Source organism: Megalobrama amblycephala, linkage group LG20 (assembly GCF_018812025.1).
Source record: "Megalobrama amblycephala isolate DHTTF-2021 linkage group LG20, ASM1881202v1, whole genome shotgun sequence".
Lineage (NCBI taxonomy): Eukaryota > Metazoa > Chordata > Actinopteri > Cypriniformes > Xenocyprididae > Megalobrama > Megalobrama amblycephala.
Genome location: NC_063063.1, coordinates 502,920 through 518,141, shown reverse-complemented (window position 1 = coordinate 518,141; position 15,222 = coordinate 502,920). Strand labels below are relative to the sequence as shown.

Here is a 15,222-nt window from a genome sequence, read left to right as displayed (position 1 = left end):
CATTGGCTGCGCCGTTTCTCGTACACTTGCTTTAATCTTTCGAAAAATATGAGCGCTTTCGTGACAGGTAGTGACATCACACAGTTTGTTATTCTACACCTCGGCCCAAACATGAGCACCTGTTTGTGTTAGACTGGGGCAGGACTTCTGAACGAGGCCAGCGGTGGATGAATTACACCCTCGATAGCGTCCGTTCAACAGCTGGAGAAAAAATACAGGAGGCGTCCAGCTGTTAGACACACAGGGAGGAGGGCGTCCGCTCCAGCTCTGTTGAAATCACTGCTGCTGCGCAGAGATGGATGGAGTTTGTCAGGTTGTGTCTGTCCGTCGCTCCCTCTCTGATGAACAGCAGGTAGAAGCTGAGCACGAGGACCTGGATTGGGACAGTTTCACCACATCCGTCCCACTCCAACAGGTACTGCGTGTGTCTGTTATCCTGATAATGCATGTGTTTGGTGGCAGTGATGCCAAGGTCATGGGTTTGATTCAGAGAGAATGTTTACCTTCACTTCACTGTTGACTTCATAATACATCTTAATGTTGCAATCTGTATCCTTGCATTTATATGCTAATATAATGAACTAGATCATTATGTTAAAGAGTACAAGAAATCAAGTCGCAATTATGAAGAAATAGTCACAATTACAAGCAATGTAGACTCATATTTCTTTTAATTGTGGCTATATTTCTTGTCATTTCAACTGTATTTCTCATAATTGCGACTTTATTTCTCGTAATTGACTTTTTCATAATTGCAGCTATATTTCTTGTAATTGCAACTGTTTCTCATAATTGTGTCTCTATTTCTCATAATTACAACTTTATTTCTTGTAATTGCATCTTTATTTCTCGTAATTGACTATTTCTCATAATTGTGTCTATATTGTAATTGCGTCTATATTTCTTGTAATTGTGACTATTTTTTCGTAATTGCACCTAGATTTCTTGTAATTGTGCCTTTATCTTAATTGTTACTATGTTTTTTCGTAATTGTCACTATATTCCTTTCAATTGTGACTATATATTTATTGTAATTGTGACTATATTTCTCTTAATTGCAACTATATTATTTGTAATTGCAACTATATTTCTTGTAATTGCAACTGTCTATCATAATTGTGACTATATTTCTCATAATTGCAACTTTATTTCTTGTAATTGCATCTTTATTTCTCGTAATTGACTATTTCTCATAATTGTGACTATATTTCTTGTAATTGCGCCTATATTTCTTGTAATTGTGCCTTTATCTTAATTGTTAATATGTTTTTTCGTAATTGTCATTATATTCCTTTCAATTGTGACTATATATTTATTGTAATTGTGACTATATTTCTCTTAATTGCAACTATATTATTTGTAATTGCAACTATATTTCTTGTAATTGCAACTGTTTATCATAATTGTGACTATATTTCTCATAATTGCAACTTTATTTCTTGTAATTGCATCTTTATTTCTCGTAATTGACTATTTCTCATAATTGTGACTATATTTCTTGTAATTACGGCTATATTTCTTGTAATTGTGACTATTTTTCGTAATTGCGCCTAGATTTCTTGTAATTGCGACTATATTTCTTGTAATTGTGCCTTTATCTTAATTGTTACTATATTTTTTCTAAATTGTCACTATATTCCTTTCAATTGTGACTATATATTTATTGTAATTGTGACTATATTTCTCTTAATTTCAACTATATTACTTGTAATTGCATCTATTTCTCGTAATTGCATCTTTTTTCCTCGTAATTGTGACTGAATTTCTCATGATTGCAACTTTGTCATAATTGCAACTATAAATCTCGTAGTTATGACTTCATGTCTCATAATTGCAACTATTTTTCATAATTGCAAATATTTATCTTACAAATATGACCTCATAATTGTGACAATTGCGAAAAATAAAGATGCATTTATAAGAAGTAGTGACTTTATATCTTATAACTATATCATTTATGTTAAAGAGTAAGTGCATAATTTCAGAACTGCAAAAATAGCTGAAAAAGATGTGAGCATGTTTGCCAGTGCAAAACAATGCTTGGGGGTTGTGGATGGTTTTCAGAGCATTGTTATACTCTGAGTGGGTAATAGGTTGCTGTGCAGTTGTTAGGACATTGCTAGGACTTTTTTATTGGTAAAAGTCAAAAGAGCACACTCCTAAGTATGATATTCCCTAAATAGTGCTCAGAGTCCATCCTTCAAACTAAGTCTGGGATTTTTTTCCCACTGTTTAATCATCTGCCAGGTGGAAATCATAGCGGTGCCTTAGCAAACACTGCTAATTACTGTTTGCAAGTGGAACAATGCATAGTGTTTAATGAATGAATCAACCCATACCATTTTACGCCTTGCCATTTCCATACTGCATGTGTTTTGCAGGTCATCTACAAAAAATGAATACAAGTATCTTTTAAGTACACACTTAACAGATGGCATTAGAAATAGAATGTAAAATTGACTTTTATACATGACAAAGCATACAAATATTGAACCAATGTTGTTATGTCTTTCCCTGTTGTGCTGCTTAGACAAATATATTGCAGTTGATCATGTAACACTACCATTAATGTCTTAGTTGATAATCGAGTGTTATAAATGGAGCTTTACTAACTAGTCAAACATGAATGAGTGGGGGCACTTGTCAGGGTGATTGAATTCAGAGCACAACAACCACATTTATGGAAAAAATATGCATAGCGTATCCAGTGCCAACTTTGCAAGGACCTTCATATTTGTGTGTTTTTAACTTGGTACAGATACTTTAGCGATGATGATGCGTATCTAAGTACAAGTTTCTGAGGAGAGATCAGAAAGCAGAGCTTTTTATGTCCTGTTGGGACTAGTTTGATAAATGATCCGCTTTGTCGGGGGAAGTTCATTTTGTCCTTTTCAGGCTTTTAGAAGTCGCTGTCTTCAGATCACAGGACAGTTGTGAAGAGCTCAGCTGCTGGATACGAGGCTTTACACTTTAAGCCTCTTTTGTTGCTCTTTTTCCTGTCATCACCCTCTGAAAGTTTGTCCCCTGAGACTGTTGGAGAAGGTCACTTTATTTCTCATATTTCTTTATTTATCTGTAATTGCAACTTTATTTGTCATGATGGGACTTTTTCTTGTAATTGACACTATTTTTCTAGTGATTGCGAGTTTATTGTAATTACAACATTATTTCCAGTGATTGCGACTCTATTTGTTGTAATAGTGACTTTATTTCTTTTAATTGTGACTATATTTCTCATAAATGCAACTATTTCTTGTAAATGCAAGTATTTTTTTTGTAATTGTGACTATATTTCTCGTGATTGCAACTTTATTTCTCGTAATTGCGACTTTATTTCTTGTAATTGCAACTTTATTTCTCATAACCGTGACTATTTCTTGTGATTGTGCCTTTATTTCTCATAATTGCATCTTTCTCGTAACTGTGACTGTATTTCTCATAATTGCATCTATATTTCTTGTAATTGCGACTATATTTCTTTTTTTTTAAGTTATATTTATGGGATTTTGTGCCTTTATTTGGAGAGGACAGTAGAGCGCAGACAGGAAAGCATTGGGCAGAGAGTGGGGGCAGGATCGGCAAAGGACCTCGAGACTGGAATTGAACTCGGGTCACCGTGAATGCATTTGTGCGAAATGTCGGTGCACTAACCACTAGGCTATCGGCGGCGACAGTGACTATATTTCTCGTAATTGTGACTATATTTCTCATAATTGTGACTATATTTCTTGTAATTATGACTGTATTTCTCGTAATTGCAACAATTTCTTGTAATTGTGACTATACTTCTCGTAAGTGCGACTATATTTCTCTTAATTGTGACTATATTTCTCGTAATTGTGACTATTTCTTTTAATTGCGACTATATTCTTGTAATTGTGACTATATTTCTCGTAATTGTGATTATTTCTTGTAATTGCGACTATATTTCTTGTAATTGTGACTATATTTCTTGTAATTGTGCCTTTCTCATAATTGTGACTAAATTCCTCATATTTCTTGTAATTATGTCTTTCTTGTAATTGCGACTATATTTCTTGTAAATGTGACTATTTTTTGTAATTGTGACTATATTTTGTGTAATTAAGACTATATTTCTTGTAATTGAGACTATATTTCTTGTAATTGTGACTAAATTTCTCATAATTACATCTATATTTCTCATAATTATGACTATTTCTCGTAATTGCATCTATATTTCTTGTAATTGTGACTATATTTCTTGTAATTTTGACTATTTCTTGTAATTATGACTATATCTCTTGTAAATGCAACTATTTTTGTAATTGTGACTATATTTCTCATAATTGCAACTATATTTCTTGTAATTGCTACTATATTTCTGGTAATTGTGCCTTTCTCGTAATTGCAACTAAATTTCTCATAATTGTGACTATTTCTTGTATTTGTGACGATTTCTCGAAATTGCAACTTTATTTCTCGTAATTGTTATTATATTTATCATAATTACAACTATATTTATCATAATTGCGACTTTATTTCTCATAATTGCATCTTTTTCCCCTGGTAATTGTGACTATATTTCTGTATTTGTGATGACATTTCTCATGATTGCATCTTTATTTCTCGTAATTGCAATCTTATTTCTCATATTGGGACTTTATTTCTTGTAATTGTGACTGTATTTCTCATGATTGCAAATGTTTATCCTACAAATATGACTTCTCTTAATTGTGACAATTATGAAAAATAAAGTTGCATTTATTAGAAATAGTGACTTTCGTTTGAAATTTGATGTAAATACGAAATTTGGTGAGGTTTGTTCTTACAGCTGTTGTCAGGATCCTGTGGCAAGTTTGTTTTTTTCTCCTTCTCATGCTTTTAGAAGCCGCTGTCTTCTGATCACAGGACAGTTGTGAAGAGCTCAGCTGCTGCTTTAAACTTTGAGCCTCTTTTGTTGCTCTTTTTCCTGTCATCACCCTCTGAAGTTGGTCCCTTGAGGCTGAATGCAGTGTGAAGGGAAGGGTGAGACTCATCAGCGTCCTCTGTCTCTCTCGTCCTCCCCGGAGCAGGAGCAGGAGAGGCTCCAGCGGGCCGAGCAGCGGTGTGAGCATCTGGAGGCACAGGTGGTGGGACTTGAGGAGCGCCTGGAGGAGGAGGAGGGCGCCGCCGCTCAGCTGGCCTCCCAGCGTCAGAGACTGGAGGCCGAGTGCTGTGGTCTGCGCCGAGACCTGGAGGAGCTGGAGAACACGCTGACTTCAGTGGAGAAGGACAAGCAGGTAGGACTGAGGTTCACACACTCTGGCTGACACCCGTTTGACCTGTGCTCTTACAGTGCAACGATTATCTGCTCCGATGAGGTTTTTCCACTGTAAATCATGCATCATTAGTAGTCTGGAGAATATCATTTGAATGTGTATTGTAATTTTTCATGCTTCATGCTTTGGAGCAGATGTGCTACACTTTTTGTTAGGACCAATCTAGATTTTATCTTCAGATAATAAGGAATCATTTATTTTCTTTAAAACTTGAAAGTATGCATTTGAAAACATTCAGGAAAAACGAAAATCATGGAACGTTTGAGGAAGCTGGTTTATGTATAAAAGTGACTTTGTATCTTACAATTAGGGTTTTATTTCTCATAATTGCAACAATACTTTTCATATTGAGACTTTTTTCTCATGATTACAACTTTATTTCTCGTAATTGCTTTGTCACTGTTAGAACTATTTTTCATAATTGCAAATGTTTATCTTACAAATATGACTTCTTGTAATTGCAACTTTATTTCTCGTAATTGTAACTTTATTTCTCATAATTGCAACTACTGTATTTATCTTCTCGTAATTGCGAATTGCTCATAATGGCTATTTTATATTTTGTAATTGCGACTTTATAGCTCATAATTTTGACTATATTTCTCATAATTGCAACTTTATTTCTTGTAATTGCAACTTTGTCACAGTTGCAACAATTTTTCCTAATTGCAAATGTTTATCCTACAAATGACTTCACCTAATTGTGACGATTTCTTATAAATGGAACTTATAAATGCAACAATTCCCATAATTGCAATTTTATATTTTATTGTGAAATTTGTTTCTAGTGATTGCAACTTTGTCTTGTACCTTGTAACTGACTGTATTTCTCCTAATTGCAAATTATTTTTTGTAATTGCAACTTTGTCACAGTTGCAACTTTTTCATAATTGCACATTTTTTATCTTACAAATTTGACTTCTAAGAGAGACTATTATTAAGTGCAACTTTATCTTACAATTTACATTTGAAATTAGATGTAAATATTACATCTGGTTAGGGTTGTTCTGTCAGCAATTGTCAGGATCCTTTAGTAGGCGTTTGGATGACATACTATCCATGCTAAAAGTATAAGATCCTGGCGGTAACAGTAACATACACAAGACCAGACCTGTACAGCTTGTTTGCTCTTTTACTCTTCAAGTGGAAACGGTTTGTAGTCCATTTGTTGCCATAGCAAAACTTTGGGTGAATTCATGTGTGACCTCTACTCAGACACAAATTGCAAATTTAAGAGCGTGACATTCAGTTTTCATTGTTTCTAAATTGAAAACAAAACCCTAGAAATGTTCAAAAATATAATAAGTTCCTTAGGCATTGTGACATGATCATAATAATTGTTACCTTAACTGCACTTCATAAAGCAGTGCTGACTTCTAATTCAAGCTAGGTGTGCTGCCTTTCAATTACAGCACACAGTCCATAATTTTTCCAATTATAATTTTGTCTCATCTCTTAACAATTTACAGTAACTGCAGATGTGTGGGGATATTTGTCTGCTCATATTTCTCGTTTATGTCTATTTGAGTTCAGAGGGGAGTGAAATGACAGCTGTAGTATCAGGATGAAAGTATTCGTGGAGCTTCTCTACCCTTCTGCTCTACATCTGCTTCTCAAAGCTCCAATAGGCCCAAACACACACACACACACACAAACACAAACACACACACACACACACACACACGTCCTACGTTAGTCCCTCATGTCGCTGTTGAAACAAATCACATCTGCCACATATAAAGTCAGTTCTTTTTGTAATGAAATTGCAACTTTCGTAAATTGAAACTTTACTTTTCATATTGGGACTTTATTTCTTGTAATTGTGACTTTATTTCCCATAATTGGAACTTCATATCTTGTAATTTTGACTTTATTTCTCATAACTGTGACTATTTCTTGTAATTACAACTTTATTTCCTGTAATTGTGACTTTATTTCTCGTAATTGTGACTTTATTTCTCAATGACAACTTTGTTTCGTAATTGTGACTATTTCTTGTAATTGCAACTTTATTTTCATAACTGTGCTTATTTCTTGTAATTGCGACTTTATTTTTCATAACTGTGCTTATTTCTTGTAATTGTGACTTTATTTTTCATAACTGTGCTTATTTCTTGTAATTGCGACTTTATTTCTCATAATTGCGACTTTATTTCTCAGTGACAACTTTGTCTCATAATTGTGACTATTTCTTGTAATTGCAACTTATTTTTCATAACTGTGCTTATTTCTTGTAATTGTGACTTTATTTTTCATAACTGTGCTTATTTCTTGTAATTGCGACTTTGTTTCTTGTAATTGTGACTTTATTTCTCGTAATTGCGACTTTATTTCTCATAACTGTGCTTATTTTTTTGTAATTGCGACTTTATTTCTCATAATTGCGACTTTATTTCTCAGTGACAACTTTGTCTCATAATTGTGACTATTTCTTGTAATTGCGACTTTATTTTTCATAACTGTGCTTATTTCTTGTAATTGCGACTTTATTTCTCATAATTGCGACTTTATTTCTCAGTGACAACTTTGTCTCATAATTGTGACTATTTCTTGTAATTGCAACTTATTTTTCATAACTGTGCTTATTTCTTGTAATTGTGACTTTATTTTTCATAACTGTGCTTATTTCTTGTAATTGTGACTTTATTTTTCATAACTGTGCTTATTTCTTGTAATTGCGACTTTGTTTCTTGTAATTGTGACTTTATTTCTCGTAATTGCGACTTTATTTCTCATAATTGCGACTTTATTTCTCAGTGACAACTTTGTCTCATAATTGTGACTATTTCTTGTAATTGCGACTTTATTTTTCATAACTGTGCTTATTTCTTGTAATTGTGACTTTATTTCTCATAATTGCGACTTTATTTCTCAGTGACAACTTTGTCTCATAATTGTGACTATTTCTTGTAATTGCAACTTATTTTTCATAACTGTGCTTATTTCTTGTAATTGTGACTTTATTTTTCATAACTGTGCTTATTTCTTGTAATTGCGACTGTTTCTCAGTGACTTTTGTCTCATAATTGTGACTATTTCTTGTAATTGTGACTTTATTTTTCATAACTGTGCTTATTTCTTGTAATTGTGACTTTATTTTTCATAACTGTGCTTATTTCTTGTAATTGTGACTTTGTTTCTTGTAATTGTGCTTATTTCTTGTAATTGCGACTTTGTTTCTTATAATTGTGACTTTATTTCTCGTAATTGCGACTTTATTTCTCAGTGACATCTTTGTCTCATAATTGTGACTATTTCTTGTAATTGTGACTTTATTTTTCATAACTGTGCTTATTTCTTGTTAATTGTGACTTTGTTTCTTGTAATTGTGACTTTATTTCTCAATGACAACTTTGTCTCGTAATTGCGACTATTTCTTGGAATTGTGACTTTATTTTTCATACCTGTGCTTATTTCTTGTAATTGCGACTTTATTTTTCATAACTGTGCTTATTTCTTGTAATTGTGACTTTATTTTTCATAACTGTGCTTATTTCTTGTAATTGCGACTTTATTTCTCATAATTGCGACTTTATTTCTCAGTGACAACTTTGTCTCATAATTGTGACTATTTCTTGTAATTGCAACTTATTTTTCATAACTGTGCTTATTTCTTGTAATTGTGACTTTATTTTTCATAACTGTGCTTATTTCTTGTAATTGCGACTTTGTTTCTTGTAATTATGACTTTATTTCTCGTAATTGCGACTTTATTTTTCATAACTGTGCTTATTTCTTGTAATTGTGACTTTATTTTTCATAACTGTGCTTATTTCTTGTAATTGCGACTTTATTTCTCATAATTGCGACTTTATTTCTCAGTGACAACTTTGTCTCATAATTGTGACTATTTCTTGTAATTGCAACTTTATTTTTCATAACTGTGCTTATTTCTTGTAATTGTGACTTTATTTTTCATAACTGTGCTTATTTCTTGTAATTGCGACTTTGTTTCTTGTAATTGTGACTTTATTTCTCGTAATTGCGACTTTATTTCTCATAACTGTGCTTATTTCTTGTAATTGTGACTTTATTTTTCATAACTGTGCTTATTTCTTGTAATTGCGACTTTATTTCTTGTAATTGCAACTTTATTTCTCATAATTGCGACTTTATTTCTCAGTGACAACTTTGTCTCATAATTGTGACTATTTCTTGTAATTGCAACTTTATTTTTCATAACTGTGCTTATTTCTTGTAATTGTGACTTTATTTTTCATAACTGTGCTTATTTCTTGTAATTGCAACTTTATTTCTCATAATTGCGACTTTATTTCTCAGTGACAACTTTGTCTCATAATTGTGACTATTTCTTGTAATTGCAACTTTATTTTTCATAACTGTGCTTATTTCTTGTAATTGCGACTTTATTTTTCATAACTGTGCTTATTTCTTGTAATTGCGACTTTGTTTCTTATAATTGTGACTTTATTTCTCGTAATTGCGACTTTATTTCTCAGTGACAACTTTGTCTCATAATTGTGACTATTTCTTGTAATTGTGACTTTATTTCTCAATGACAACTTTGTCTCGTAATTGCGACTATTTCTTGGAATTGTGACTTTATTTCTCATAACTGTGACTATTTCTTGTAATTGTGTTTTTTTTTTTCTTGTAATTGCAACTTTATTTCTCGTAATTTCGACTTTATTTCACCTGTGTCTATTTCTGGTAATTGCAACTTTATTTCCTAATTGTGACTTCATTTCTTATGTTAGAACTTTATTTCTCATGATAGGACTGTATTGCTCACAATTGTGACTTTATTTTTCTTGTAATTGTGACTTTATTTCCCAATGACAACTTAATTATGACTTTATTTTTCATAACTGTGACTTTCTTGTAATTGTGACTATTTCTTGTAATTGCAACTTTATTTCTTTTAATTGTGACTTTATTTCTCAATGACAACCTTGTCTCGTAATTGCGACTATTTCTTGTAATTACAACTTTATTTCTCATAATTGCAACTTTATTTCTTGGTCACAGTTGCAACATTTTTTCATAATTGCAAATGATTATCTTACAAATATTCTTTATTCATATCTCTCTAGTCATCAGACTCTGTCGTGAGGAAGCTCTCTGAGGATCTCACCCACAAGAACGACCAGGTTCAGAAGCTGCTGAAAGAAAAGGAGCACCTGGTGGAGTTGAGCCAGGTGAGTGTCGGTGAAATGACATGGGATTGCATTCTCTGTTAATGAACCAGAATCTATCAGACAGAACAGTGTCAGTGTCTCCCACTGGTGTTACTTAGACAGATGTTGGACAGTTTTCACTGCTGGTTTCCAGGGATGCAGCGGTGTAGAGGTCAGTCATGAGGCAATCAGCATAGGTTGTTCTTTTGCATGGGACAGACGCATCTGGAAGACAAGTTGGGGGTCGTTAACAGGTTAACGTTCACATCGCTCTAGCACATCAAGCCGTTTCCTACTTTAATCTGGAAAGTAACTTACAGGGTTCAGGTCACTGCTGTGATTATTTCTTAAATAATGAAAAATGTCCTGCAAAATGATTTATAATGAGCTGCAGCAGTGAACTGCTCTGAATCGTAATTACTGATCAAAAATTACTGATCAAAAACTCGAATATGACACTCTCCAGTAATAGAAACAGATTTGTATGTCATAAAAGTGATGAATTATTCATGTATTTCTGATGATAATTCAGAATAAATGTTCCTAAGTACTTTAGAAGTAATCTGTCTTCATTCGTTCATGTGGTACACCCCCCCCCCCCAAAAAAAAATCAAATGATATTTATGAATTAATAATTCATGTTTTTGTAAATTTTGTTTTGTAAAAATAATACCTTCTACCTTGAAAATATTTCAAAAACATTTTGAAAATAATGATTGTTATTTTACTTGATGATTACACCACATGACATTTTTAGAGTCATTCAATTTAGATGTTTCTTTAACACAGCATACATATTTTTTAAAACCAACAAAAGCGTAGATTTCTATCAACTTGGCATGAAGATTTTTACTATTTTGAGGCCACTCTTATTTGTCATTGAACCTTATAATGAATTACAGCTGTGAACTGCTCTGAAAAGTTCAATACTGTATCTGCAGTTTTTGCTCATTTGTTCAAAACCGCATGTCTTTAAATTAGGTGAATTATACTTGTATTTTTGACCCAGACAAAAGGACAGCAATTTAAGCTAGTTTGTAACTAATGTTCCTAAGTACTTTGTAAGTAATACAGCAGTGGCCAACATTTGTTAAAGATTTTGTAATCATATTGCATAGTTGTGCCTAGACTTGTTTTATTTGTGATAATATCACAATGAAACATGCCAAATTGTGCGACATAATTTTTGGCCAGAAATTATGAACATATGCAAAAACGAGAGACAACCAACCAAATATTAATAACTGATTATGTTGTAGTCGATTTGTGCTTTTTCCTGTGAGCTTTTTGTTTTTATTTTTTATTTTTTGGATAATAAAATAAAACCTGTAGCTGTAGTTTGCCAAATAATTTTGTCAGATTAACCAAGTCTAGTGTTTTGTTCTTCGCTCATGTTTAAAATATTTAAAAACGATCAGATATTTTCCTCATATTTTGATGGTTTAATCAAACTTGTAGGGTCATTAAAAGCAAATATCACTTTTGGCCGCTGCTGTGTGTCTTCATGTAGATGCAGAGCAGCGTTTAGTTCACCTTAGAAAGTCAAGAAGTGTCTTTCTTTCTTCTCACCATCTCTTTTGTGCTTTCTAAAACTCTTCGAGCAGTGTTGAGTAACGCAAGCCAGATGTCCAACAGTAGCAGCTCATCTGTGTGATTTACGACCGGTAGCTTTACCTTCTCGACTGAGTTGTCAGATGGATATTTGAGCTCTTCATTGAAGGAGTCAAAACGAAGTGTTGGGTTGGTGCGGTGTGGTGTGGTTTGCATTTCTGTTTGCTTTGCTTGAGAGGAGAATGAATGTGCCTTTCATATTCTGATTTGATTAAGCCATCATGCTTCCTCTGTGATCGGGCAAATGAAGGCATCCCAGCCTGAGATTTATGCCACATCTGCTCGACAGACCCAGAAGATTCTCTGTTTTATTTTTGCAGCAGGCCATCGAGGACTTGCAGTGCGAGGAAGAGAAGGTGAACCTCCTGACCAAAGAGAAAGCCAAGCTAAAGCTGCAGGCGGAGGATGTGAGTACAGTCGATGTCTGCGGTCCAGGCCGCCGTTAGTTCGTGAAGTTCACACATCTGCTTGATTTCGTCCTAGCTGGAGTATCTGCTGGAGCAGGAGCGGAAACAGAGGATGGATTTGGAGAAGAGCCGGCGGAGGCTGGAGGGAGACGGCAGGAACGGCATGGACAACCTGACTGAGATGGGCAAGATGAGGGCCAGTCTGGAGGAGATGATCAGGAGGTGAGTTACAAACACTTCAGTTTCAGTTCGATCTTGTCCTGAGATGTTTGATGTCTCCAAGCAAAGTTTAAAAACTGGAAAAGATCTAGCAGTAAGATGGATGTTTGGATGGCTCTTGTCGATAACATGATATGTGCTTGGAGCGCCGTTATCTTAGCTTTGATGAGATAAAGACCTCTGGGCTCCTAGAACTGTCCAGGCTTGTTAGTATGTGGAATGATGTCTATTCTGTAGAAAGCAAAACCAGCTGTTTCATGGAGGCCCCAATGAGAAGGAAAAAAAAAACAAGAAATTGTCATAAATATCCCTTCTTCCTTCCTTCCTTCCTTCCTTCCTTCTTACTTTAGTATTTGAGTAATGAAGGGTTAAAAGAAGAGAGAGTATGAGGAGAAAAAGTCATAACTTCTCATAATGGTGGCTGTGAGACGTTCAGTTAAAAGAGCCAATCGGCTTTCTGATAGAGGCATCACCTGTTTGTTTATTGTTGATTTGATGACATCAGTCACTTTTAGACATTTCAGTCTCGCATCATTCAAGGAAAGCCTTTTTCCACCTAAAAAAGAGGTAATTGTGACTATTTCTTGCAGTTGCCACTTTATATCTCACATTGTCACTTTATTTCTTGTAATTGCGACTTTTTATGCCAGTCGTTATTTCTCTTAACCGTGATGAAATATCTGACTTCATAACTTCATATCTAACTGTGTGACTTTATATCTCACAATTACGGCTTTACTTGCCACAGTGTAGCTTTCTATCTGACTGTTTGACTTTATTTCTTATTTTAAAGTATCTCACAGTTACCGTATATGTGCGGAGCCCCTAAGGAGACATGGTGATGGAAATAATATGAGATGGGAGAAAAATATTTTATTTCAATGCTTTTGTTTTCTCTACTAAAAGCTTTCTCTAGTAAAAATTTGCGTTTGCTCGCAAAAATGGAAAAAACTATAACTATTTCAGTGCTTTTGAGAGCAAACACGTCATTTCTCAGGTGAACGCAATACTTTTATTATTTTTTATTAGTTTTGTGAGAGTTTCTATGGGAATGCAAAAGTTTCTCAGGGGACGCAAAAGTTTTGCAAGCAAATGCAAAGTTTCTTGGAGGAATGTAACACTTTACTAGTGAGCGAATGCAACACTAAACTTTGTGAGGAAATGCAAAGTTTTTAATGAATGCAAAAGTGAATGCAAAGTTTCTCAGAAGAATGCAATACTTTTACTACAGAATGCGAAAACTTTTGTGAGCAAACGCAAAGTTTCTTTGTGGAAAGAAAAGCTTTGCAAGCAAATGCAAAGTTTCTTTAGGAACGTAAAAGTTGTGAGCAAATGCAAAGTTTCTTGGAGGAATGCAACACTTTACTAGAGAACACAAAAGTTTTGTGAGTGAACGCAAAGTTTCTTTGTCGAAAGGAAAGTTTCTCAGAGAATGCAAAAGTTTTGTGGGGGAACGCAATACTTTTACTATAAAACACCAAAGTTTTGTTGGCTAATGTAAAATTTCTTGAGGGAATGCAAGACTTTTACTGGAGAATGTAAAACTTTTGCAAGTAAACATAAAACATAGAAGTATAATTTTGTCCTCCCATCTCAATATTTTTTCCATCACCATGTTCCCTTAGAAACAGGCTTATGTTGATAGGAGCTGTTCTTGCGTGCCCAATGAAAATAGCTGTGCAGGGTGTTACCAAGGTGGCCGTCGAGTGAACTGACTTGCCTTAAAGGGGCTTTAGTTAAAACAACAACAACATACTGTACAATTAACATCAATCAATAAGTTCTTCAAATGGTGTGTTGGGATTGACTGGCACTTTTAATAAACTGAAACATGGTTGACGTTATCGGATATGGCTAGGAAACAACGCAGAGCACGCCTGCGAAATTAGCGCTGCCACTCCCATCTTCACATTCTCTCTTCCCCTGTCTGTCTTCTGTCAGGAAAGATGTGGAGATAAGCACCACCAGCAACCGTCTGGAGGCCGAGGAGGCGCTGAACGCAGGCCTGGAGAGGAAGAATAAGGAGTTCCAGGTGAGGCCTCATGGGAGAGCCGCAGCATTCCTGTCTTTCAGCGCTGTGGGGGTCTGTGGCTCTGATTCACGGGCCAGAGATGACAAAAACATAGCTAAGGAGTACAGGAGCTGATAACGATCTCTCTAGAGAGGGAAGGAAGGCTCCGGTTGTAACCTCACACTCCATTTTTAAGCAGGGTCTGGTTAACCTGTGCTCTGTTGGCTTTCTGCATGGGGCTCAGAAAATGACAGCAGAATGATATATTGAAAAAGAAAGAGAGAGCTAGATCATGTCTGAGGCATGTAAAAGCTGTTGAAAAGCAGTGTTAGTTTAACCTCTGTCACTCCCGCTTCATGTCAGGTAGGTGTTTCTCAGGGCAATGCAAAAGTTCTCAGGGAACAAAAGTTTTGTAAGCGGACGCAAAGTTTCTTAGGGAAACCAAAAGTTATGTGAGGGAATGCAAAAGTTTCTTGGGAATGCAAAAGTTTCTTAGAGAATGCAAAAGTTTCTTTAGGAATGCAAAAGTTTCTTAGGGAATGCAAAAGTTTCTTGAG

The 15,222-nt window shown here is 34.6% G+C and overlaps 1 protein-coding gene across 3 annotated transcripts in view; it reads left to right on the top strand.

Annotated features, from left to right (window-relative positions):
- Positions 1–15,222, top strand: part of LOC125255504 (myosin-16) — a 72,781-nt gene that overhangs the window by 27,481 nt on the left and 30,078 nt on the right. The window contains exons 1-6 of one of the 3 annotated variants that reach the window (XM_048170804.1): positions 52–415; positions 5,034–5,240; positions 10,334–10,438; positions 12,349–12,435; positions 12,512–12,657; positions 14,596–14,686. In XM_048170804.1, the coding sequence (XP_048026761.1) occupies positions 296–415; positions 5,034–5,240; positions 10,334–10,438; positions 12,349–12,435; positions 12,512–12,657; positions 14,596–14,686 (756 nt within the window). In that variant the 5' untranslated portion in view covers positions 52–295. Of the gene's footprint in view, positions 1–51; positions 416–5,033; positions 5,241–10,333; positions 10,439–12,348; positions 12,436–12,511; positions 12,658–14,595; positions 14,687–15,222 lie in introns of those variants that run through there. The other 2 variants (XM_048170803.1, XM_048170805.1) reach the window with 2 other exon arrangements.